Genomic DNA, 25,560 nt, shown 5'->3' on the forward strand with positions numbered 1-25,560 from the left:
TGAGGAAAAATGAAGTAGAGGATACTCCTTGGAAAAGGGTGACAGTTAGGAACAGAAGAACTAGAAGCCACTCTGCACCAATGGAGGTAGTGGAACTAGGGAACTGTTTCCAGGTACTGGAGGATGAGACTGGAAGACAGCCTGCAGAGGAGGAATTACAGGGAATCTGCATGAGAGCGAGCAAGAGGCTGAAGGTCAGTCAAGCAGAGGTGATGAAACCAAGGCCTACAACAACAAGAAGAGAAGAGTAGTAGTAGTGGGAGACTCCTTGCTGCATGGGATTGAAACCCAAGTATGTCGCAAAGACCCATGGACTCTCCAAGTATGCTGTTTCCCGGGAGGATGGATTAGAGACATGACTGAAGGGTTGCCTGCACTCAAAACCCACTGACAGGTATCCCTTTCTTCTCATCCATGTGGGAACAAATGATACCACCAAGCAGAGCTATGAAGAAATCACGTCAGACTTTGAAGCTTTGGGAAGGAAACGCAAGAACTTTGGGGCCCAGATAGTTTTCTCTTCCATCCTGCCAGTAGTAAGAAGAGGGATAGAAAGGGAAAGAAAAATACTCTGGGTGAATGACTGGCTATGAAGGCAGTGCCGATGAGAGAGATTTGGATTCTGGGACCACGGGCTATACTTCCTGGAAGATGGACTGTTGGCTAGGGACGGGTTGCACCTCACAAGGGCTGGGAAGAATGTGTTTGGCCACAGCATGAAGAACTTTATCAAGAACTGAATACTACGGGGAAGGGAGACATAAAGTTGGGGGTAACAGTGGACGAAGGCTCATGCACCGCAACAGAGAGAACAGCTCTAATAGCGCCCAATAACAGTCTTCAGACACATGTAGGAAGAAAGCCAGACCGTGAAGCACATGGTCTTCCATGTGTACATACTAATGCCCAGATCATGGGAAACAAACAAAACAAACTTGAACTCTTAATGCAGGAGGGAAATTATGACTTGATAGGAGTAACTGAGACTTGGTGGGATGACTGTCATGACTGGAATACAGCAATTGAAGGATATAACTTGTTCAAAAAGAACAGGAGGAACAGGGAGGGAGGTGGGGTTGAACTATATGTGAAAAATACATATCTCTGCACAGAAATACAGGAGGATGAGCTTGGTAGCCCCATCAAGAGCATCTGGATCAAAATAAATGGAGCAAAGAATAAAAGGAACATGGTAGTTGGAGTCTACTACTGGCCACCCAATCAAGGAGAAGACGAGGATGAAACTTTTGAAAAGCAAACTGCCAAGGTTTGAAGGAAGCATGATGTAGTAGTAATGGGGGACTTCAATTTCCCCGATATTTGTTGGGAGACAAATTCTGCCAAACATGGCCCGTCCAGGAAATTCCTGACTTGTGTGGTGGATAACTTCCTCCTACAGAAAGTAGAGGAAGAAACTAGAAGATTGGCTATTCTTGACCTGATCCTAACCAACAGAGATGACTTAGTGGATAAAGTAGGAGTTACGGGAACTCTGAGGGAAAGTGACCATGTTATACTTGTGTTCTTGGTGTCAGGGGGCCCTAGCCGGCCTCTTTCAGTCTACTCCAGTAGCCAACTCCAGACACAGACAAAGGATTCCTTTCAAGGCTTTATTCCTTTTACAACTTAATAACTCTATCACCAGTGACTAAGCTATGAACAGCAGAGTAACCTATGTCCCGGGTTGGAAACAGTTGGTCCCTGTTGGAACGAGAATCACTTGCAGACCCTGACTTGAGGGCTAGGGAAAGTCCCTCCCCTTTTCCCTTGGGTCCTCTGGACGCGACCATTGCCTGCAAGCCAAATGGGCGCTACGCCTCCTTTCCACGCCCTCCATAGCTCGTCGCTCTTTGTGTCTGCGTTGAGCATCCAGCCAGCCCTCCTCCCGCGCTCTTTCACTCCCAGGACCGCTATCTATGTATGGAATGCCGGCAGGAGGAATCTGCCAGCTGCAGGGCCTGGGAGGGATGAGTGTGCTCCTCTCCCACGGACGGCTGTTCCTCCTCAGAATCAGAACTGCTCTGAGGTTCTATGGGCTCAGTGTCCACCCTGACATCTAGTTCTAAAGGAAGCAAAAGCCGACTGTAGCCAAACGCGTACCCTGGATTTTAGGAAAGCTGATTTTAATAAACTCAGAACAATGATCAGTAAGGTCCCATGGCAAGCGACTCTAACGAGAAAAGGAGTCCAAGATGGGTGGGAGTTTTTAAAAAAGGAAATTCTCAAGGCACAATTACAAACACTTCCAACAAGAAGAAAAGGTGGAAGACAACAGAAGAAGCCAATGTGGCTTCACAAAAAGCTTAGGGATGACTTGAAAACAAAAAAGGACACATATAGAAAGTGGAGAGAAGGCCAAGCAACAAAGGAAGAGTACAGGCAAGGTAGCACAGAATTGCAGGGATGGCGTCAGGAAGGCTAAAGCTGAGAATGAGCTGAGGTTAGCGAGGGATGCTAAAAACAACAAACAGGCTTTCTTAAAATATGTGCATAGTAAAAGAGAGAGGAAAGAAATGGTTGTTCAGCTATTAAATAAGGATGGCAAAATGATAACAGATGACAAAGAAAAGGCAGAAGTGCTCAGTTCCTACTTTGGCTCAGTCTTCTCCCAGAGAAGGGTCTATGAGCCCCCTCGTAAAGGTGATGTACAGGCTGACGGGGCAGGATTGCAGCTTGAGATCAATAGGCATATGGTCAAGGAACACCTCATTACTTTGAATGAGTTCAGATCTCCAGGGCCAGATGAACTGCACCCTAGAGTAATAAAGGAACTGGCAGAAGAACTCTCAGAACCACTGTCCATTATCTTTGAGCAATCATGGAGGACGGGTGAAGTGCCAGATGACTGGAGGAGGGCTAATGTTGTCCCTATCTTCAACAAGGGTAAAAAGGAGGAACCTGGGACCTACAGACCAGTCAGTCTGACATCAATCCCTGGGAAAATTCTGGAGCAGATGATAAAGGAATCCATCTGGAAGCACGTTGAAAACAGTGCAGTGATTACTCGAAGCCAAATCTGATCTCACTTTTTGATCAAGTAACCTCCCTTGTGGACTGCGGGAATAATATAGCTCGACTTCCGCAAAGCTTTCAACAGAGTGCCCCATGATATCCTGATGAGCAAACTAGCTCAAAGTGGGCTAGATGAAACAACGATCCGGTGGATCCACAATTGGCTACAGAATCGGACTCAAAGAGTGCTTATCAATGGGATCTTCTCCAACTGGGGAGAGGTAATGAGCAGGGTACCGCAGGGCTCAGTCCTGGGTCCAGTGCTCCTCAACATTTTTATGAATGAGTTGGAGGAGGAGGTGTGGGGAATGCTGATCAGATTTGCAGATGACACAAAATTGGGTGGGATAGCTAATACATTGGAAGACAGAAACAAAATTCAAAGTAATCTTGATAGACTGGAGCGCTGGGCAGAAAACAACAGAATGAAATTTAACAGGCACAAATGCCAAGTTCTGCACCTAGGAAAAAGAAACCAAATGCACAGTTATAAAACATGGCTGAACAACACTACAAGCAAGAAGGATCTTGGAATTGTTGTCGATCACAAGCTGAATATGAGCCAATAACGTGATGTGGCTGCAAAAAAGGCAAATGCTCTTTTGGGCTGCATTAATAGAAGCATAGCTTCCAGATCCCGTGAAGTCCTACGTTTGTAATGCTGTTGTCATGAATAGTGACCCTCACTACATTCTTACATTTCTGATCTAAACCACAGTGTTTTTAAGGTAAAAATACAAAATTCTGAGAACCCTGGAATTGGTGGTGCTTCTTAATACCCGTGGGAGTACCTAGTCTTTGCTCCTTGATCAGCAAATTCTTTTTCTGATCAGGGCTTGCATTATGTTTTAAATGTTCTCAGCTGCTGTTTGTATGACTTGTGGTGGTATTTTGCTCTGTTTAAACTTGTCTGCCTTAGAGGTTTCTTGATTTTAACATGTTTATATGTCACATTGAGCACCTGTGTTGCATGGAAGAGAGATGCATTAAATTACAAAGCATGTCTTGTGTGTGTGAAGATAGCCTCCTTTTAGTTTTGACTGCTATGATGGCTTGTTTTTATCTTAGCTTTACAGATAGCATTTGGTTCACTATATCGAGATGAAGTGTTAATAAATCCTAGCCGAGTCATTGCCCTCCTAGCAGCAGCCAGTATGCTGCAGTTGGTAAGTTATTTTGGCTACTGTTATTTTGCAATCCCTCTTCACTTTGTAAATTCCAGGGCATTCATAAAATATTCAGCTTTGCAATATAGAAGGAGACCCATTTTATAAATGCCATGTAGCTCTCCTTTTAAATATATCCACCATATTCTGTGACTTCTCTATGTTGAAGCATATGCAGATATACGTTCCCAGGTTTAATCCTTCTAAGGGATCTTAGAGAAGAGTCTTTTCTTTATACCTTCGGTTGCTTCTGCCAGCCAGAGCACACATCACAGCTCTTTATGTAACTTTTGGAAATACGTTCCAATATGTGAGGGCATCTGTGACCCTTAAAAGTAAACTCTAGGATTCCAAAACTTTCCCATTTCTCCCTCTAATATGAAAAAAATTGTATAACTGTGCCAAGTCTTGCCTTGAAAGACATTAGTTGGGAGGTATATCTAATTCTTTCAAACAAGCAGCATCTGTAGGTAATAATTGTGTTCAACTTCTGGCCAGCCAGATTTGGGGGAGTGCATCACACACAGCATTTAAGGCTTCATGTTTAAGATTTTTTCAATGTGCATTTACAGGATGGCTTAATACAGCAGTGTGGTGAGACAATGAAGGAAACAATTAATGTGAAAACTGTGTGCAGTTATTATAATTCTGCAGGAACATATGGATTAGATTCTTTGAAGAAAAAGTAAGTTTTTCTTCATTTACCACATGCATTGAAATAACCTTTAAGGAGAAGACATTTCTAAAATTAATGAGATCCCCCTGGACCTTTACCTAGGAAAGCATCTAACATAGTTTCTTTGAAGGCATGTTCCTCCATTTCTACTTCACTTTTAAAAGTAACTTATTCAGGATATGTATGTAAATGTAGAAAATAAGTGATTAATTTTAGAAAATTAAAGTATTAGAATTGTAGAACTGAAAAAAAAATCTTTGAACGGATAATAGGCTTAAAGATCTTTGGACATTTCTGCCTGAGACGGTTGGGACTCTTGATTATTGTGGGCGATGGGAATAAAAGAATGGCAGAAGGATGCAGTGATGTGGGTTTTCTGGAAAATTTGCATAGGGTCATTTGCATTGGAAATTTTTCAGTTTGCGTCAGAAAATCACTAGAGAGTGATCTAATGTAGCATGGTTACTAAATATAAGAAAAATAAACAACAAAACTTAAAAAGTTTCCCAAGTTAATTTTTTATCTAAATATACCACAAGTGTGTGACCTGAAATATTTGATGGAAAAATTAAAGCACACTTAATGTGATTGTAAATGTTACATTATGTAGACATTTTTATGGAAATGCTTGTAAAAACTTAAAGACAATAGTATAGACTTGCCTTATTGTTTAAATGTAAGAAAGGAACAAAGGTACTGGAAACTGTTGACAGACTAATTCAGTCTTCCACAGCCTGGTGCCCTCCAGATATGTTGGACTACAACTCTCAGCATCCTTCAGTCAGCATGGAGGGCACTGTGTTGGGGAAGGCTGCACTGATTTTAGCAAACCAGAGAACTGCACATATGCTGAGAACCACTCATCTGTTTCAACTGAATTCCACTACGGTTGTTGGGGCACCTTCAGTTTCGCTGCCACTACTTATTAGGTCCATTTCACACTGAGAGATATACGTATTCGCTCACATAATAAGTTGCTAGGGATAATTACTGGAGAAACATTAATTACAACTTTGAAACTGCCAAGTTTACCTAATATTATAGTTGCCATCCATTCATTATTACTAATGAACTTATGAAACAGAAAATTTTCTGCAGAAAGATAAGGCACTGGAAAAATTTCCAGTTCGGAACATTTTCCACTCCACATCACTGGAAGGATGACACAGGAGGCATAAATAATAATCTAAAGGTAACACTTCATAATGTGGGATGTAAGGAGAATGAGATCTATTATAGGAATGAAGGGCATTGTAGCAGACTCAGTGGGCTATGGAGTGTGTGAGGCTTCATAGTATATGATAAAAATTTGGAGTAAAAAATGTACTCTACAAGTTGTTTAGAATATTCTTGCTATATGCCAAACTGCTTGGATAAAATATGATTAGAGCATCTTTCTGCGCACTATGAAAAGACTGGTTTATTTTAAATCAAGGTCCCTTGAATGGCTCTTGAACAACCTGATGACACACCAGAGTGTGGAACTCTTCAAAGAACTCAGGTATAGAGATTTCAGCTATCTTGGATTAGCTGCACTGGCATGCGATTATAGTACAACTCAAACAATTCCGTTGGCATCTTGAACTCTGAACTCAGTTCATGTACCGTGTTTTTGTTGCAGCATAAACCTCATGAAACAGCTGATCATTTCCTCTAACCTGTTTGTCATGCAAGTGGAGATGGATGTGTATACTGCTCTCAAGAAGGTACTAACTAAGAAGCCTGAAGGGTTGACTTGCACAAAACCAGATTTAGTCAACTGTTACTATGATGCCTTCATACCCAAATGCTTGCCAGTATAGCCCAAAAACTCCCTATCTAGTTTCTTCCGTCTCTAGTTAAAACTGAATGTGTGTTTGCAGTAAAACCCTACTTTTCCACTGAACAGTTTATGTTTACAGCAGTTCGTTTGTTTTTATCTAGTGGATGTTCCTTCAGCTGGTGCCTTCTTGGAATGGGTCACTAAAACAGCTTTTAAGTGAAGCAGATGTCTGGTTTTCCAAGCGCAAAAAAGGTAGTTGTGCAGCTCCAAGGTTTGGGAACATCTGGCATGTTGAAAATCTAATGTTCTCTCTCTATGCAGGATGTACTCTGAAGCTGACGCTTCATAAATAGGCTGTTCCATATGGGCTAAGATGCTTTCGTATTTTACCTGTTGTCTTAGTCCATAATACTGTTCTTCCCAAACTCAGTTTCTGTTTCTCATTAGTTTGTGTCTGAGTAGATGTGGCCATGAACGCTTAAAAAAAAAAACCAAATAAATCAGGACTTAATTGTTTTAAAGCATATTGCTTGAAAATATATCTATATCTTCCATTAGCTTGAAACAAAGTTGAGATTAGTCAGCTTTGCTTGTAAAATGCAAAGCCACCACTTACTGAACAACTAAATAAAAATATATAGTTTGTCTAATATATGCATTGCCAAAATGTTTTTGAACTGATGATGACTTACTGCGACATTGCAGATTTTGAAGATGGCATCTCATTCTTGGAATCTGAACAAGGAAGTGCGTTTTTCACAGTGTTTAGACATCTCAGGCTGCAGTACATAGTCAGCGATCTGGCATCAGCAAGAATTGTTGAGCGAGATGGTCTGATACCTGCAGGTAGGAATGACATAGCTTCCCCCTGTCCCCAGTCACAGAGTGCTGCCACACTTGGCAATATTGAAGAAGCTACCCCACCATCCAGTTTGCTAATGTGAGAAGTGGTTGCAGATCAAGTGGAGTTTGGGGTAGAAGTTGGGCCTTTGATGACAGGCTGTCTACACTTCATTGCAGGATTTCTGGGACCTCTGCTAGGTGGATTTGGGAATTTAGTTCCCCATCTATTGCTTCCCATCAAACGCAGGGACAAGTAGTTAAGTAGAGCACAGGACTTGGGGTCTGAGAGGTTTGGGTTCAAATTTCATAGGTGGTGACTGTCATAAGTGAAAGATGTCTTTGGTCACAGTACATTCTATGCCTGTGTTTTATGTGTGTTTAGAATACATTTGCCACCATAGAGCTTATGATTTTCTTTAGTAAAACTGGTCAATCATTAGTTTGAAACCAGTTAGTCCAGTTTCAGTCAAAGACCAAACACTGATTTGTGAATAGATTATCCTTTAATAGCTTCTATTAAATTCGTTATTCAGAGCATTAAATTAACCCATCCCAGCCTTTTCCAACCTGATGCCCTCCAGATGATTTGGACTACAACTCCTATCAGCCCCCCACAAGCATGCTCAATAACCAGGGATGGTGTGAGTTACAATCCAAAACACCAGGAGGGCACCAGGCTGATTTATTCCCTCTTATTGCTATTGGAGTCATCCTTAAATCCCAATTAAAATGCATCCCACCTCTAGATCATTGTCTTCCTCCTTAAACTGAATGTCAGCGCTTGCCAGTTCATCCTGTTCTCATCTTTTCATTCAGCCTTCTTCTGTTTGTTGTTGTTTATTAGTAGAAAGCCTGTCTTGGGGATTGGGATCCAACCTGTTCTGGAAGGGGCGTGCGTCTTGATCCTAGTCTGTCCCTGGATCTTCAGGTGGCAGGAGTGGCAATGAATGCATTTGCATAATTAGGCTTGGTGCGCCATCTGCAGCCTTTCCTAAGTGATTTGGCAGCAATTACCCATGCCTTAGTTACATCATGCTTAGATTATTAGGGCCTCTTCCAACCCTACTATTCTATGATTCTACGTGTAAAAGGGCTTTCTCCTGTGTCACTCCCAAAGTGTGAAATACACACCCTCTGCAGTTGACCCCCACAAAGGGATTGTACATCTTTTTAATTTAGCCTTTTAAATTTTGTAGTTTTTTAACTGCTTTAATTTTTTACTTGGCTTAATATTCTTGTTTTTTAAAATTATTTTAAGGTTGTATTGTTTAACACTGTAATGTACTTAATGGTGTTTTAGAAAATAAGTAGGTATATAAGGGCGCAATCCTAACTAGATAGGCAGCCGCTTCTGACCTCAGAGGCAACTGCCTATCCAAGGGATGGCAGGAGAGGCATGGGGGGATCGTTCCCTCCGCTCCTCTCCTGTCTTGCTCTTTTTCGCTAGATAGCTGTTTTCTGCTATCTAGCAGTGGGGGCGCCGGCCAGGGCAGGAAGCTGCCTTACGACGTGTAGGATGTGTTGTATGCACAGCTCCACTCTCCCCGCCCTGGAAGGCCCCCAGCCCAGCCCGTTTTCAGTCGCTCCGCGCTCCTCTTGCGAGCGGGGTGGATGAGGCTTCTCCGCGCTGCCTCCAAGGCAGCGCAGATGAGGGGGGTGGTCATTTTTCCTGGAAATGAGCATATCCTGTGGCCCACTAGACAGTGTCTAGCGTGGCATAGGATCGCTCTCTAAATGTTAATAATAAATAACAAATCTCAGGCAATTTGGTTGTGTACTTTTCTGTAAAAACTCCTTGCCACACTGCTATAAAACACAACTCTAACTTACTTTTCCCCTAACTTCTTCAAAGTGCCAATCAGTTCCCTCCATTAAAACCACCATTGTTTTGTTTGTGCATTCATTAACTGTGACCTCTCCAACCAGTGGAACCCTTTCCTTCATTGATACCAGCTGAATGGCTTAGGATAGAATAGGGTGGTATTAGATTTAGATGAGCTATGATCTAGTCATTACTAATTATGAATATGTATACATTTGAAGTTAAAGGTTTTAAGTGCTGTTTAACATGCCCCATCCATAAAAGACCCACTTTGATCTTTTTAAATTTTAGAATGGCTGTCCTCTGTTTACAAACAGCAGTGGTTTGCCATGCTCAGAGCAGAACAAGACAATGATATTGGGTATGTATAGTGCACCCCTTTCCCTATAATGTGTTAGTGCATCCCCTTTTCTGATACAAACTTCTCAGAATGCATAAGTTGGAATGAAAGAGGGAAAGTAAGTGTGTCTAAATAGCTCTTCAAATTGTAGAGTTCCAAACTTTGGGGTCATTTGCATGCAGAGGTCCAGAAATTTTGGCTTGATGTATTGACCAGTTTGTGGTCATCACCATCCTCCCAACTTGTCTGTGGATGTTTGTGATGGTGTTGGAGAAGGGAGTAGTGAGAGGGGCCTTGCTACTTTTTTCCTTCTCCAAAGCTCCAGTGCAAATGAAAATACTCTTCCTTTCTCCCTGTGTCTTCTGCATGTGCCAGAGGCTCAAGTGAAGGGGGTGGATCTTGTTTCAAATAGCACAGTGTTTTTCAGCATCTCTTGTGCTGTGTCTGCCTTCTGCAAAGCCAGAACAGAGTAAAAGACGAACCCTTCTGCAATTCGCAGAGAACTTGGGAGAGATGCTGTTGCCATTGGCATTGTGGACAGTGGATTTGTGGGGCCCTAGTTCTGTGAGTGAATACTGCAGTTGGTTTTTTATTTAATAATGAAAGCATTTTCTAATCCTTAAGATACATGCTGTGGTGAGCATCGCTAAAGAATATACATAAGTGGAAGCAGAAAACTCTTTTATCTTTGATACTGGTCTATGCACTAGAGATTTTTTTAATGTTAAAGAGATGGCAGCACTTTGTGCTGTGCAGACTACTCTCTACAGCACAGGCTGTAGACTGTCAGAGTGTTTGGCTACTCAAGTTCATTTTGTATGCTGTGATCTCTCCCTCTGTGGGAAAGTACTTCATGGTTTGTGTTTCTCTGTGTATTTAAATCTTGATGCTTCTGAATTTGAATATTTCTATTTCCATTGGTAACATGCTAGGAGTTGTCTTTGTTTTCTTTTATGTAAAAATCAGAAGCCAGATCTTCCCAAACCCCATAAATAATTGCATTGATCCATACGCCTAAGGAGGTGCTGTCCTGAAAAATGCAACAAGACTTAATCTGCATTTAGCTTATAAACTTAAATAGGGTAGTATATAGGTTCATGTAGGTTCATGTTCAGAAGTGTCCCAAAATCCCTTTCGAAAATGAGATCAATTCCAAAATCAAAGTTCCAACATCCAGTTTCTTTGCAACCCACTCCTGTGCACATTTACTCAAACATAAGCCCCTCTGAGTCTGAATGACATTTGCTCACCAATAAGGCAGTATTCTCATGTGCTATATTCCGGTGTGTGCAGCCCTTTCACTACCACTTGGCTAAATTAATCAGGAATGTAAAGCTTAGCATGCTGCCTGAACTGGGACTCCTAACTTGTTGCGCCCCTCTGCAAGCCAGAAATTGCAAACCAAGAACATACCCTCGTTTGGAATTCTGACTTGTAAGGGGCTCAGCAAGTCAGGAGTCCCAGTTTAGACAGCATACGAAGTTTTCAAGTCCTGCTTAGTTTAACCTAGTGGGAGTGAAAGAGATGCATCCATTAGCACACAGCTTGTGAACCATTAGCTAGGGTTCTCCGGGATTCTGGCTTATCGTTCAGTGGAAATGCAGCCTAAGCCTGCATGGGATAGCACCCTAATAGTTACATCTTTTAAACTGTTGAGTTTCCTTTGGGATAGCATGAAACTGGACTGTTGAATGGTGGCAACGAGTACCATTTTGAAGATATTTGTGATTATACATTGTATGCCATTGCTCGCTGGTAGAGTGAATGGTTTGCATGGAGACTGTCCCAGGTTCAGTCCCTGGCATCTCCAGACTAAAAGGATCTTGTGTAGAAGGTTTGGGGAAAACCTCTGCCTGAGACTTGGGAGAGCTGCTGCCAGTTGGAGCAAAAAGTACTGGGCTTGATGAACCCATGGCTTGACTGCATAGAAGGGACTTTATTACAAAGATGTTCAGTACTGACGCACATGGCATTCTTGAAATACAAGCAGATGATTATTCTAGTCTTCAGACACATATAGGAAGAAAGCCAGACTATGAAGCACATGGTCTTCGATAACTATATATTAATGCCCAGAGTATGGGAAACAAACAGAACGAACTTGAACTCTTAATACAAGAGGGAAATTATGACCTGATAGGTATAACTGAGACTTGGTGGGATGACTCTCATGACTGGAATACAGCAATTGAAGGATATAACTTGTTCAAAAAGAACAGGAGGAACAGAAAGGGAGGTGGGGTTGCACTGTATGTGAAAAATACATATCTCTGCACAGAAATACAGGAAGAGGAGCTTGGTAGCCCCATCAAGAGCATCTGGGTTGAAATAAATGGAGCAAAGAATAAAAGGAACCTGGTGGTCGGAGTCTACTACTGGCCACCCAATCAAGGAGAAGACGAGGATGAAACTTTTGAAAAGCAAATAGCCAAGGTTTCAAGGAAGCATGATGTAGTAGTAACGGGGGACTTCAATTTCCCCGATATTTGTTGGGAGACAAATTCTGCAAAACAGGGCCCCTCCAGGAAATTCCTGACTTGTGTGGCGGATAACTTCCTCCTACAGAAAGTAGAGGAAGGAACTAGAGGATCGGCTATCCTTGACTTGATCCTAACCAACAGAGATGACTTAGTGGATAAAGTAGCAGTTACAGGAGCTCTGGGGGAAAGCGACCATGTAGCGCTTGAGTTCTTGGTTCTAAGGGAAGCAAAAGCCGAGTGTAGCCAAACGCGTATCCTGGATTTTAGGAAAGCTGATTTTAATAAACTCAGAACAATGATAAGTAAGGTCCCTTGGCAAGCAACGCTAACGAGAAAAGGAGTCCAAGATGGGTGGGAGCTTTTAAAAAAGGAAATTCTCAAGGCACAATCACAAACAATTCCAACAAGAAGAAAAGGTGGAAGACAACAGAAGAAGCCAATGTGGCTTCACAAAAAGCTTAGGGATGACCTGAAAACAAAAAAGGACACATACAGGAAGTGGAAAGAAGGCCAAGTAACAAAGGAAGAGTACAGGCAGGTAGCACAGAATTGCAGGGATGGCGTCAGGAAGGCTAAAGCTGAGAATGAGCTGAGGTTAGCAAGGGATGCTAAAAACAACAAAAAGGCTTTCTTCAGCTACGTGCTTAGTAAAAAGCAGAGGAAAGAAATGGTGGTTCAGCTATTAAATAAGGATGGCAAAACGATACCAGATGACAAAGAAAAGGCAGAGGTGCTCAATTCCTACTTTGGCTCAGTCTTCTGCCAAAAGAGGGTCTATGACCCCCCTGGCAAAGGCGAAGTACAGGCTGAAGGGGCAGGATTGCAGCTTGAGATTGATAGGCATATGGTCAAGGAACACCTCATTACTTTGAATGAGTTCAGATCTCCAGGGCCAGATGAACTGCATCCTATTGTAATAGAGGAACTGGCAGAAGAACTCTCAGAACCGCTGTCTATTCTCTTTGAGAAATCATGGAGGACGGGGGAAGTGCCAGATGACTGGAGGAGGGCTAATGTTGTCCCTATCTTCAAAAAGGGTAAAAAGGAGGAACCTGGGAACTACAGACCAGTCAGTCTGACATCAATCCCTGGGAAAATTCTGGAGCAGATGATAAAGGAATCCATCTGGAAGCACCTTGACAAGAATGCCGTGATTACTCGAAGCCAACATGGATTTGTCAAAAACAGGTCCTGCCAGACGAATCTGATCTCATTTTTTGATCAAGTAACCTCCCTTATAGACCGTGGGAATGCTGTAGACATCATATACCTCAACTTCAGCAAAGCTTTCGACAAAGTGCCCCATCATATCCTGATGAGCAAACTAGCTCAAAGTGGGCTAGATGAAACAACGATCTGGTGGATCCACAGTTGGCTACAGAATTGGACTCTAAAGAGTGGTTATCAATGGGACCTTCTCAAACTGGGGAGAGGTAACGAGTGCAGTACCGCAGGGCTCAATCCTGGGCCCAGTGCTCTTCAACATTTGTATTAATGACTTGGAGGAGGAGGTGCAGGGAATGCTGATCAAATTTGCAGATGACACAAAATTGGGTGGGATAGCTAATACTTTGGAAGACAGAAACAAAATTCAAAGTGATCTGGATAGACTGGAGCGCTGGGCAGAAAACAACAGAATTAAATTTAACAGGGATAAATGCCAAGTTCTGCACCTAGGAAAAAGAAACCAAATGCACAGTTACAAAATGGGGGATATGTGGCTCAACCACACTACAAGCAAGAAGGATCTTGGAATGGTTGTCGATCACAAGCTGAAGATGAGCCAACAATGTGATTTGGCTGCAAAAAAGGCCAATGGTGTTTTGGGCTGCATTAATAGAAGCATAGCTTCCAAATCCCAGGAAGTACTAGTTCCCCTCTACTCAGCACTGGTTAGGCCTCATCTGGAGTACTGTGTCCAGTTCTGGGCACCACACTTTAAGAAGGATGCAGACAAACTGGAGAGGGTTCAGAGGAGGGCAACAAAGATGATCAGGGGACTGGAAACAAAGCCCTATGAAGAGAGACTGAAAGAACTAGGCATGTTTAGCCTTGAGAAGAGAAGACTGAGGGGAGATATGATAGCGCTCTTCAAGTACTTGAAAGGTTGTCACAGAGAAGAAGGCCAGGATCTCTTCTTGATCATCCCAGAGTGCAGGACACGGAATCATGGGCTCAAGTGACAGGAAGCCAGATTCCGGCTGAACATCAGGAAAAGCTTCCTGACTGTAAGAGCAATACGACAATGGAACCAATTACCTGGGGAGGTGGTGGGCTCTCCCACACTGGAGGCCTTCAAGACGAGGCTGGACAGCCATTTGTCAGGGATGCTCTGACTTGGATTCCTGCATTGAGCAGGGGGTTGGACTCGATGGCCTTGTAGGCCCCTTCCAACCCTACTGTTCTATGATTCTATGAATCTATGATTCTGTGATCTGAGTCTTTCAGTTTGAAAAAAGCAGGCTAAATGTTTGTTAAATGCACTGCTGGTGAAGATGATATCCCAGAATTCTAACAATTCAGTAGTAAATCAGAAAGTCCCCAAAAGCAATTTAGTACAGCAGGACATAGTATTGCTCCCTTGATATTGTGAGAAAAATCAGGGAGGCAGCCAAAGGAAAAAGCATGGTTGCAATATGTGACTCCAACTCCTTGGATTGTTCACCCACTAATTGGGAATGTGAGGTGGGATGAGACCATCTTGAAACAGGTTAGTTTTACCCTACTGATAATGTGTTGTAGCGATGGTGCAAGATTTAAGTTCTGTTGAACTGCTTGGGAGCAGTGACTGAGCACAGTGCCATCAAATTCAACAAATATATAAATTAACATTTAGACACAAAGCCAACCACGGTCATACTTAATTTCAGAATCTGAGAATTGGCTCAAAAATCAGTGAATTGGTTAAAAGGAAGGGAAAGAGGGTCAAATAACTTGGAGGCTGTTTAAAAATACAATGAGACTAATAGATGCTTGGTTATACCAAGCTGAGCAAAAGTTCAGAGAAGTCCAAGAGAATGCCAGCATGATTAACAAGCAGAACCAAGTAAGCTAAAAGGCAAGAAAGGTTCCTTTTAAAATGTGGAAGTCTCACCCAAGCGAGAACAAAAGGTGCACAAACTAGTAAAAGAAATATTAAGTTGACAAGAAAACAGCAGCAACAGCAAAGAATTTGAGGAGGGAATAGTGAAGAATATTGATCAAGCAAGTCCTCAGATAACATCAGAGTCAGAAACCCAGTGAGCGAGGCAATCAGACCATTAGATGACACAGGTGTGAATGGATTGCTGAATGGAGAATAGGGAAATTACTGGGAAGCTGAATGAATTCTTTGTTTCAGTCTTTGCATGCCTGAACCACTTTTTCAGGGGAGGCATCTGAAGAACTAAGTCAAATAAAGGTGATGAGATGACGTTCCTTGGTTAATTGACAAAATGAGAGTAACGAGTCAGTGGTCCCAGATGAAATATACCAAAGAATTCTTTCAGAATTTAAATGTGAATTTGTCAACCTTCTAACAAAAGTATACAATATGGGAGCAATCTTATGGCCCCAAGACAGCATCTGAGGGGCCATAGGATATTTCACATTCTGCAATACAAGGTCAGAGACAGTGCTTTGACCTCAGAAGGAGGAATTGGAACTCCATCCCGCCCCTTCCCCTGGCAGCCAGTGTGGAAAGAATCATGTCAGCTGCTCTCCGAAGTCAGTAAGTCGACGTCGGAGAAGGGGCCATTTCAGTGAGTGGGGAAAGGAGAAGACTGGAGAGGCTGGGATATGAGTTCTCCCGAGTCCTCTCCAGCCTCCTTCCCTCCCCCTCCAAAGCACCCTAAAAAGGCCCATCTAGCAAGAAATGCAGGGCGGGGGGGAGAGGGAGGCGAAGACCACCTCCACTGCTTATCCCACCCTGCATAGGATGATTGTAAGCCTCTGAGTTTTTGGACTTGAGTCTTTGGACTCGATGGCCTTGTAGGCCCCTTCCAACCCTACTATTCTATGATTCTGTGAGTTTGGGGGCTTATGATCATCGAGGTTGCAACCCATAGGATTGTGCCTTTAGTCATTAAAATCAGCTTTCTCATGAAAGGACTGAAAGGTAGCCAATATACCTGGTGTTAAAAAGGTATCTAGGGGGAAGCCAGGAAACTAAACTACAGACCTGTGAGACTACTCTGTTCTGGGTGAATTCATAGAAAACATAAAAAATAGATTTGTTAAACATCTAACATCTAGATCAGGGGTAGGCAATCTGATGTCCTCCAGATGCTTTGAACTACAACTCCCATCGCCCCAGTCGGCATGGCTAATGGTTGGGGATGGTGGAAGTTGTACAGGTTCCTCACCCTTGCTGTAAAAGTTCTGTAATACGTCTTTCCTAATTTATTGGGAAATTGGCTGCTTGTGTTAAGTGCCTTTCATCAGCATTCCCTGTCACCGTGTCCCTGCTTGTATACTCATGATTCTGTAGATTTGGGGTTAGCGTGATGCAGCTCCCTGGTATGTGACTCCCCATGTTGCTTTGGTTTTGGTTTTAATGTGCAAACTCCAGTTCTGTTGGCTTTATTTATATTTACAGTCTCAGGTTGTCATTTTATTGCTTGTGTAACATGTAATTTAATTATAAGTCATCTTGGGGGTTCTTGTTGGCACCAAAAAGTGGGGTAATTAAATATATGTGAACTAGATTTCCTTGATGAGGTACTTAAACTTCTGGTTTTGTTCTGTGATTGACTACTCATTTAGTTGGACTCTTATCCTCCGTTGTGGCTGGGGATAGCATGGAGGGTCAGCTTTATGGCTAAGAGTTGTCTGGGGCTCTCCATTGACAAGCAGGAATGTTTTTGCCCTGTGTTTCATTTGTATAATGTTATCACTAGTGTATGGGCCAGAAACAAGCCCTGACCATGAATAGGATTCTGACAAACCCAGCTTTTCTCCTGCCACAACATCACCTCCACCCAGTTTTCTCCCTTGCACTTACCACATCCTGCAAGGTATTGCTATATTGGTATATTGTTAGCCTACGGCAGCACAAGGGGACTTAGCGGTGTACATAACTGAAGGATAGGATCAGACTGATAGTTGAGTAAGGAGCTACAATACAGCTAGCAAGCAGAAGTTATAACCTATTGAAATATCATTATCTTATTTGCAGTTTGACTTGGATGTTTATACACACAATTAAAAAAGATATTTTGCTTGCTCTTTCTTTTGACAAAGTGCCATTTTATAAAATGTTATTTTGTATGTTCAAGGCCTCAAGAAATGAATAAGGAGGAACTTGAAGGAAACAGTATGCGATGTGGCAGAAAACTTGCCAAAGATGGCGATGTAAGCACAAATATTTCTCTATGTCCTTTTAAAAATGTAGAACTTGTTAACAGTTTTCATAAGCTGTTTGCTAAAAAAAAAAGAAGAAGAAGAAGAAGTGGGATATACAAATAGTGTTTTTATGATCAGATCAACTTACTGAAAAGTTCAAGTACTTTGTTAGGCATTTGGAAACTATACAGGTGAAATGCCAGCATACCACTACGTTGATAGTCATAGAACTTTTTTTAAGCAATACAATTAAACTGAAGCTATTGATAGAATACTATAGGCTTCCTATGTTGACCTCACAATTTAAGGTGTCAAAATAGGTCGTGGCAAGCTGTTCAAGCTGAGAATGAAACATGTGTTTAGCATATAACTTATATGTGGGTCAATTATCTTTATTTCTTCAAGTATTGTTGGCGATGGACAGGCTTCAACTTTGGCTTTGATCTGCTGGTCACATACACCAACCGTTACATCGTCTTCAAGCGCAACACTCTGAACCAGCCATGCAGTGGCTCGGTCAGTCTGCAACCCCGGAGGAACATTGCTTTCAGGTGGGTGTGGCTGTGCTTGAAAGGCGGCCTAAAAATAATTTTAAATAAATGAAAATAAAATAGCCCCACCCTGGGTTCTGTTTCTTGGTCATGCGATGCCATATAACAGCAGAGAACTTTGGCAGCTGCACTTATATCTTTTGTAGACTTCAGTGTCCACAGGCAGTTGCTGCAGAAATCACACTGGAGGGTTCTGCAGGGCAGGGGAGCTCCTCCTCTGATGGCAGAGACACCTATCCTTGCAGGGGAAAAGCAGAGGAGAGTTGAGCTGCCTCTTTCCACTGCTATAGGTGAGGGTTTGGCAGGCTTTCCTGATGCCACAGGAATATTCTGGGAGTAGAGGGAAGTGTGCAGGGCCTAACTGTTGGCAAGGAATTGGCCTCAAAGGGTGCTCTTTAGGGTGATTTCTCAGAGTCACCTTCCTTCTCCTTGAGCAGGGTGAGGTTCTCTCCATCCTGAAACAATTGCTGAGGGAGGGGAACTAAACGCACTTACCACCAGAGAAACACCTGGCGAGAGGAGAAACTGGGCTCAAGGAAGCTTTTCCCACAACTCCCATCCCATAATAATTTCAGGGGGATGGGGAAGGAACAAGGAGAACCAATGATTTGTGCTCCTCCCCCTCCCCAATTCCTTCTGTGTTCCAACTTGCATATAGATACTGGCAATCTTGCTAAATGATTTGTAGACACAATATTAAGGCTCTTGCCAAAGTCATAAATCTCAATTCAGTTTCTGGATGTGCAGACAAGTATGTTTACGGGCAAAATGTATGCCAAGAAGGCACCACTTGCCATGAAAAGCCGAATGATCTCCTTTAGGCACAAATAACTGCCACCATGTTTACTGATGTACAATCTACTCAGGCCCTTTAGAAGGCAATCCTAGTTTTCCTAGCAGCTTTACAGATTCCATCATTTTTCCTCCTTTCCCTTCCCCCCGCCCCAAGCTACTGGAAGAGGCTGTACAGGTTCTGGCAACTGTAATGGGGGCTACAATAGATGCCTCTCTGTTTTTTCTCTACCACCTCTTCCCTCCCAGAAAACTTCTGTTTTTGCAGGTTTCAGCTTGCTTAGTGTAATTTCTCTTCTGGCCGTAGGTTGCGTCTGGCATCTTTTGATAGCAACGGAAAGCTTATTTGTAGTAGAACTGCAGGATATCAGATATTAACTCTCGAAAAAGACCAGGTATGTGTTTTGAAATGCCTTTGGTTCATTTCAAATGCCAGTGCATGAAAAGTGAATGTTCTTCCTTTGAAAATTCAGTTTCATTTGTAAGTAGCTGCAAGAATAAAAGCAGGGAAAGGGATTGACTTCCAGCACTGGCTATCATAAAACTCTTTCTTACAACGCTGAACTGTGTTTGCATATTTTAGTGGGGGTGAGGTACTAAATCCTGTAGTCTCTGTGATGCTTCAGTAGCCAGTCTTTCTGGTCCTCAGAACTACACTGAGAACCAGGCATGGATATCATTTTAAGAGTGCCTAGGTTTCCCAAGATGCAGATCAAGCAGGAGGAGCTGAATATTCTTCTTATAAACTAGAACTAGCAGCTGTTGAATGCTTGTCTCTAAGCTTATGTGTGCTGGAGATGGGGATGGTTTGGTGGAAGATGTGTTTTTTTTAATGGGCTGAGGAAGAACAGTGAGTGCAGAAGACAAGGCAGAAGGTGTGGTCAGAAGCAAGACCAAAAAAGCAAGAGCTGGGTGAGCAGGCCTTTTTGTAGCAGGAGAGCCAGGACGAAGGGGAGAGGTTTGTAGGGGGAGATGGAGCTTTCAGCATCTAGGTTCCTGTAAGCATAGCTCTCTCTCTGCATGGTTCTTAAGCATGAGGAACATGGGAGTCTTCGGCTTAAGCCACTCTTCAGGTAAATCAGTGTGGATGACACCTAGCAGAGAGTAACCTTTTTTTCCAAAAAGACGCCACTTAGGATTATAGCAAGCCCTTCCTCTCCTGTAACAAGAGGCCACTTGGTTTGCAGTTCTCCTTCTCACCTGGAGTACGAATGCTAACAGGTGTCGGGACACAGGCCCAGCATCAGCACAAGTCATGGTGGGGCAAATGCCAGGGCTGTGCGTGTGTGACTTTTCAAAAGTTCCCCACAATGCCCCTTGGCCCAACATTGCAATGCTAAATCAAGGCCCAGAGACATTGTGGGGAAATAAAGATGGCTGCAGCCACCCAGCTTGGCACTTGTATCAGCGCTAGGCCATAAAGAAAAAGTTAAAGTGCTGCCACCCACTGATGCCCAGTAAGCTTGTGGTTGGTGAGAGGGGGGTTGCACCCATTCTAGTTGGAAGGCTCCATGGGGGTCTCAGCTTCTGTCTTCTACAAGTAAGCTCATGCAAATGCCAGGACTCCAATATGCTGTGATCTGAAAGGTGCACTTGCATGTTTCCAGCAGAACATATAGTTTGGACAAATTAATTCCATAATTACTAGCTTTGTCCTGGAGGAAAACACCTTTCTGACACCAAATATGGCAATTGGTCAGACCCTGTGTATGAACCCCACCCATCAAGGTAGATTGCTTTAAATCATAATTTAAATGATGTTCCTCATTGACACCCCATACATTTCCTAAGGAATGGTGCAAATCTGACCACTAAACAGTGTTTATACAACTAAATACAGTAGTATTTATACTACGTAGTAGGATGTTCCCCTTCATGGATCACTGCCTTGTTGTGGCGAAGGGGCTTGCGTAACTCAGTGAAGCCATAAGCTATGCTGTGCAGGGCCATCCAAGACGGACAGGTCATGGTGGAGAGTTCTGACAAAATGTGGTCCACTGGAGAAGGAAATGGCAACCCACTCCAGGATTCTTGCCAAGAAAACCCCATGGAACGTATCACAAGGCTAAACGATACGATGCCGGAAGATGAGCCCCTCAGGTCGGAAGGTGTCCAATATACTACTGGGGAAGAGCAGAGGGTATTTCCAAGTAGCGCCAGAAAGAAGGAAGCCGCTGGGCCAAAGCCAAAAGGACACTCAGCTGTGGATGTGTCTGGTGGTGAAAAGAAAGTCCGATGCTGTAAAGAACAATATTGTTTCGTAACCTGGAATCAATGAATCGAGGTAAGCTGGAGGTGGTCAAACATGAGATGGCAAGATTGAACATCGACATCTTGGGAATCAACGAACTAAAATGGACAAGCATGAGCGAATTTAATTCAGGTGACCATCATATCTACTACTGTGGGCAAGAATCCCTTAGAAGAAATGGAGTAGCACTCGTAGTCAACAAAAGGGTGGGAAAAGCAGTACTGGGGTACAATCTCAAAAACGATAGAATGATCTCAGTACGAATCCAAGGCAAACCATTCAACATCACAGTAATTCAAGTCTATGCCCCAACCACTGATGCCGAAGAAGCTGAGGTTGATCGGTTCTATGAAGACCTACAACACCTAGAACTAACACCAAAATAAGATGCCCTCTTCATCATAGGGGATTGGAATGCTAAAGTAGGAAGTCAAGAAATCACCGGGATAACAGGCAAGCATGGCCTTGGTGTACAAAATGAAGTAGGACAAAGGCTAATAGAGGTTTGCCAAGAGAACATGCTGATCATAGCAAACACTCTTTTCCAACAGCACAAGAGGTGACTCTACACATGGACATCACCAGATGGTCAATATCGAAATCAGATTGATTATGTACTTTGCAGCCAAAGATGGAGACGCTCTATACAGTCAGTAAAAACAAGACCTGGAGCTGACTGTGGCTCAGATCATGAGCTTCTTATTGCTAAATTTCGGCTTAAATTGAAGAACGTAGGGAAAACCACTGAACCATTCAGGTATGACCTAAATCATATCCCTTATGAATATACAGTGGAGGTGAGGAATAGATTTAAGGGATTAGACCTGATAGACAGAGTGCCTGAGGAACTGTGGACATTGTTCAGGAGGCAGCAACGAAATCCATCCCAAAGAAAAAGAAATGCAAGAAAGCAAAGTGGCTGTCTGATGAGGCTTTACAAGTAGCTCACGAAAGAAGGGAAGCGAAAAGCAAGGGAGAAAGGGGAAGATATACCCAACTGAATGCAGAGTTCCAGAGAATAGCAAGGAGAGACAAGAAGGCCTTCTTAAATGAACAATGCAAAGAAATCGAGGAAAACAACAGAATGGGAAAGACTAGAGATCTTTTCAAGAAAATCGGAGATCTCAAGGGAACGTTTTGTGCAAAGACGGGCATGATAAAAGACAAAGAAGGCAGGGACCTAACAGAAGCAGATGAGATTAAGAAGAGATGGAAAGAATACACAGAAGAACTATACAGGAAAGATCTGAAAGTCCCTGATAGCCATGATAGTGCGGTCACTGAACTTGAGCCGGACATCCTAGAGAGTGAAGTCAAGTGGGCCTTAGGAAGCATTACTAACAACAAAGCTAGCGGAGATGACAGTATTCCAGCTGAGCTATTTAAAATCCTAAAAGATGATGCTGTTAAAGTGCTGCATTCAATATGCCAACAAATTTGGAACACTCAACAGTGGCCACAAGACTGGAAAAGGTCAGTTTACATTCCAATTCCAAAGAAGGGCAACGCCAAAGAGTGTTCAAACTACCGTACAATTGTGCTCATTTCACATGCCAGCAAGGTGATGCTCAAAATCCTACAAGCTAGGCTTCAGCAATATGTGAACCGAGAACTAGGAAGCACAAGCTGGGTTTCGAAGAGGCAGAGGAACTAGAGATCAAATCGCCAGCGTTCGCTGGATCATGGAGAAAGCAAGAGGATTCCAGAAAAACGTCTATTTCTGCTTCATTGACTACGCTAAAGCCTTTGATTGTGTGGATCACAACAAACTGTGGCAAATTCTGAAAGAGATGGGAGTACCAGACCACCTTACCTGTCTCCTGAGAAACCTGTACAAGGGTCAAGAAGCAACAGTAAGAACCGGACATGGAACAACCGATTGGTTCAAAATTGGGAAAGGAGTATGACAAGGCTGTATATTGTCGCCCTGCTTATTTAACTTATATGCAGAGTACATCATGAGAAACGCTGGGTTGGATGAATCACAGGTCGGAATTAAGATTGCCAGGGGAATTATCAACAACCTCAGATACGCAGATGATACCACCCTAATGGCAGAAAGCGAAGAGGATCTAAAGAGTCTCTTGTTGAGGGTGAAAGTGGAAAGTGCAAAAGCTGGTTTGAAACTCAACATTAAAAAAACGAAGATCATGGCATCTGGCCCCATCATTTCCTGGCATATAGAAGGGGAAGAAATGGCAGCAGTGACAGATTTTATTTTCTTGGGCTCCAAGATCACCGCAGACGGTGACTGTAGCCATGAAATTAAAAGACGCTTGCTCCTTGGGAGGAAAGCTATGGCAAACCTAGACAGCATAGTAAGAAGCAGAGACATCACCTTGCCGACAAAGGTCCGTATAATCAAAGCTATGGTTTTCCCAGTAGCAACGTATGGCTGTGAGAGCTGGACTATAAGGAAGGCTGAGCACTGAAGAATCGATGCTTTCAAACTGTGGTGCTGGAGAAGACTCTTACGAGTCCCCTGGACTGCAAGGAGGTCAAATCAGTCCATCCTAAAGGAAATCAACCCTGAGTGCTCATTGGAAGGACAGATACTGAAGCTGAAGCTCCAATATTTTGGCCACCTAATGCGAAGAGAAAACTCCCTGGAAAAGACCCTGATGCTGGGAAAGATTGAATGCAAAAGGAGAAGGGGATAGCAGAGGATGAGATGGCTAGATCGCATCACCGATGCAATGAATATGGACTTGAGCACACTCCGGGAGAGAGGACAGGAAGGCCTGGCGTGCTATGGTCCATGGAGTCATGAAGAGTCGGACACAACTGAACGACTGAACAACAAAGTAGGATGTTTCAATTTAAAATAATTCTTGGCTGCCTTTTAGGACAGGAGCCCTCCCAAGACAGCGTACAACAATAAAAACCAATGCTATTCAGACTGATAAAAACAGCAATAAAAACAGTAAGCATTTAAGGGGAAGGCCAAAGTAAAATAGTATGTTTTCAGGGCCTTCTTAAAAGCCTGCAATAATGGGGCTTGGCAGATCCCCGATAGCAACTTATTCAAGAGATGTGGGGCCACTGTGAAAAAGGCCCTCTCACGTGTGGTCGCCCACCTAACTTTTGCTGGTCTTAAAGTGCAAGCAGGCTGATATGGTGAAGGCGGTCCTTTGAGTAATTTGGTTCCAGACCGTTTAAGGCATTAAAGGTCAAAACCAGCTCTTTAAATTGGGCTCAGAAACATGCCTGTAACCAGTGCAGCTGGTGCAGTATAGGCATCGTATGATCAAATCACCTCTCCCCCACCAATACTCAGGCAGCTGCATTCTGCACCAGTTGAAGTTTCTGAATCGTCTTCAAAGGCAGCACCATATACAGCGCATTACAGTATTTGGCAGGGCCCAACTTCAGTTCTGCAGTGGGCCTTGTAGGTTATAGCCAGGATTTGATTAGAAGTAGCCTGGAAGGGCTTGGGCCTATTCAGTTTCTGGAATGTCAGAGTCTGTGTGAGATTATCTCTGTCTGTGTCCTCAGAGCAGAGCCAGGGGGAGTCACCCCACTCCCTGTCCGCCTGCTGGTCTGGCCTTGGCAGGGAGGGAGGCTGGAAGCTGTCTGTGAGAACCTGACGGAGGTGGGGTGGAGTTTGCAGAAGGGTCGCCCAGGTTGAAGCATCACTGCTGGAGGGCTGAGCAGTGCTGCTCTGTTCAGACAGGGGCCTTGCTGAAAGGCTAAAGGCCCGTGTCTGTCAAGGGATCTGGAGGGGGTGTCCTACAGTCATTCCTTCCCTTTTAAGCTGATGCAAAGAGCCTTGGCTAGGAACATCTCATCTTTGTTGCTTGAAGCCTTCTCTGTTTGGATCCATCATCGTCTGAGCTTTTGGAGGCACTCTGCATATGGACTGGAACTTTGGATTGTTACTGACTTGCTATGAAAAGTACTGTGAGGCTTTTCATAGACTTGAACTCTCGTTGCTGTGGATTGTGTGTCTGTGTTTGTAGTCAGCTCAGTGTACAGCAGGCTGGGTTTCATCTACGCCTTTTGGACTTCCCTCTGCCAGAACTCATGCAGCGTGGAGTTGCCAATGTGAAACGGGTGGCCTGGAACTCCTTGTGTGCGTGGGTGTGCCCTTCCCTTGATCTTGATGGGCCTTGACCATGTAGCCTAGAGTTATCAACAAAAGATTCAAAGTTGGACTCTTTATGGGTGTGGGTTGTTTAGGCCTTTCAAGAAGTTATCCCCTGATTGCCTGATGGGTTCATTCCAGGAATCATTCTCTTTCCATCTTCAGGGTTGGAGCCCCGTGAAAGGATTGTCTGGGTTAGGTACCCAGGAATCCAGAGTCCTTTCCCTTGTGTTCAGAACCGTGGAGATGGCAACAGAGAAACCATGTTGAGGATCTCGGTCATGGTAGTAGTGTTTAGCTTTGGACTGTTCTGGAATTACATAGAGCCTATAGCTACTGACCATCAGCTATATGATTTTTGAATAGTGTAACCATTAAGCTTTTGCCATGGGATTCCCTGCAATAAAGAAATCTCACTGTTTTGGGTGTCCAGTGTCAGATTGCCTGAGCGTGTGCGCT

The 25,560-nt window shown here is 43.3% G+C and overlaps 1 protein-coding gene across 3 annotated transcripts in view; it reads left to right on the plus strand.

Moving 5' to 3' along the window:
- Positions 1 to 25,560, plus strand: part of GMCL1 (germ cell-less 1, spermatogenesis associated) — a 44,818-nt gene that overhangs the window by 13,012 nt on the left and 6,246 nt on the right. For 2 of the 3 annotated variants that reach the window (XR_014783772.1, XM_084804220.1), the window contains exons 4-13: positions 4,081 to 4,178; positions 4,751 to 4,863; positions 6,290 to 6,355; positions 6,476 to 6,560; positions 6,778 to 6,868; positions 7,322 to 7,462; positions 9,573 to 9,642; positions 17,357 to 17,432; positions 17,829 to 17,974; positions 19,074 to 19,161. Coding sequence is in view for 2 of the 3 variants with exons in the window: in XM_084804220.1 (XP_084660346.1) it covers positions 4,081 to 4,178; positions 4,751 to 4,863; positions 6,290 to 6,355; positions 6,476 to 6,560; positions 6,778 to 6,868; positions 7,322 to 7,462; positions 9,573 to 9,642; positions 17,357 to 17,432; positions 17,829 to 17,974; positions 19,074 to 19,161 (974 nt within the window). In the remaining variant the exon portion in view is untranslated. Of the gene's footprint in view, positions 1 to 4,080; positions 4,179 to 4,750; positions 4,864 to 6,289; positions 6,356 to 6,475; positions 6,561 to 6,777; positions 6,869 to 7,321; positions 7,463 to 9,572; positions 9,643 to 17,356; positions 17,433 to 17,828; positions 17,975 to 19,073; positions 19,162 to 25,266; positions 25,522 to 25,560 lie in introns of those variants that run through there. The other variant, XM_084804221.1, reaches the window with a different exon arrangement.

The sequence above is a fragment of the Heloderma suspectum genome, chromosome 6 (assembly GCF_057233095.1).
Source record: "Heloderma suspectum isolate Gila_16-S chromosome 6, 16-S_ref, whole genome shotgun sequence".
NCBI lineage: Eukaryota > Metazoa > Chordata > Lepidosauria > Squamata > Helodermatidae > Heloderma > Heloderma suspectum.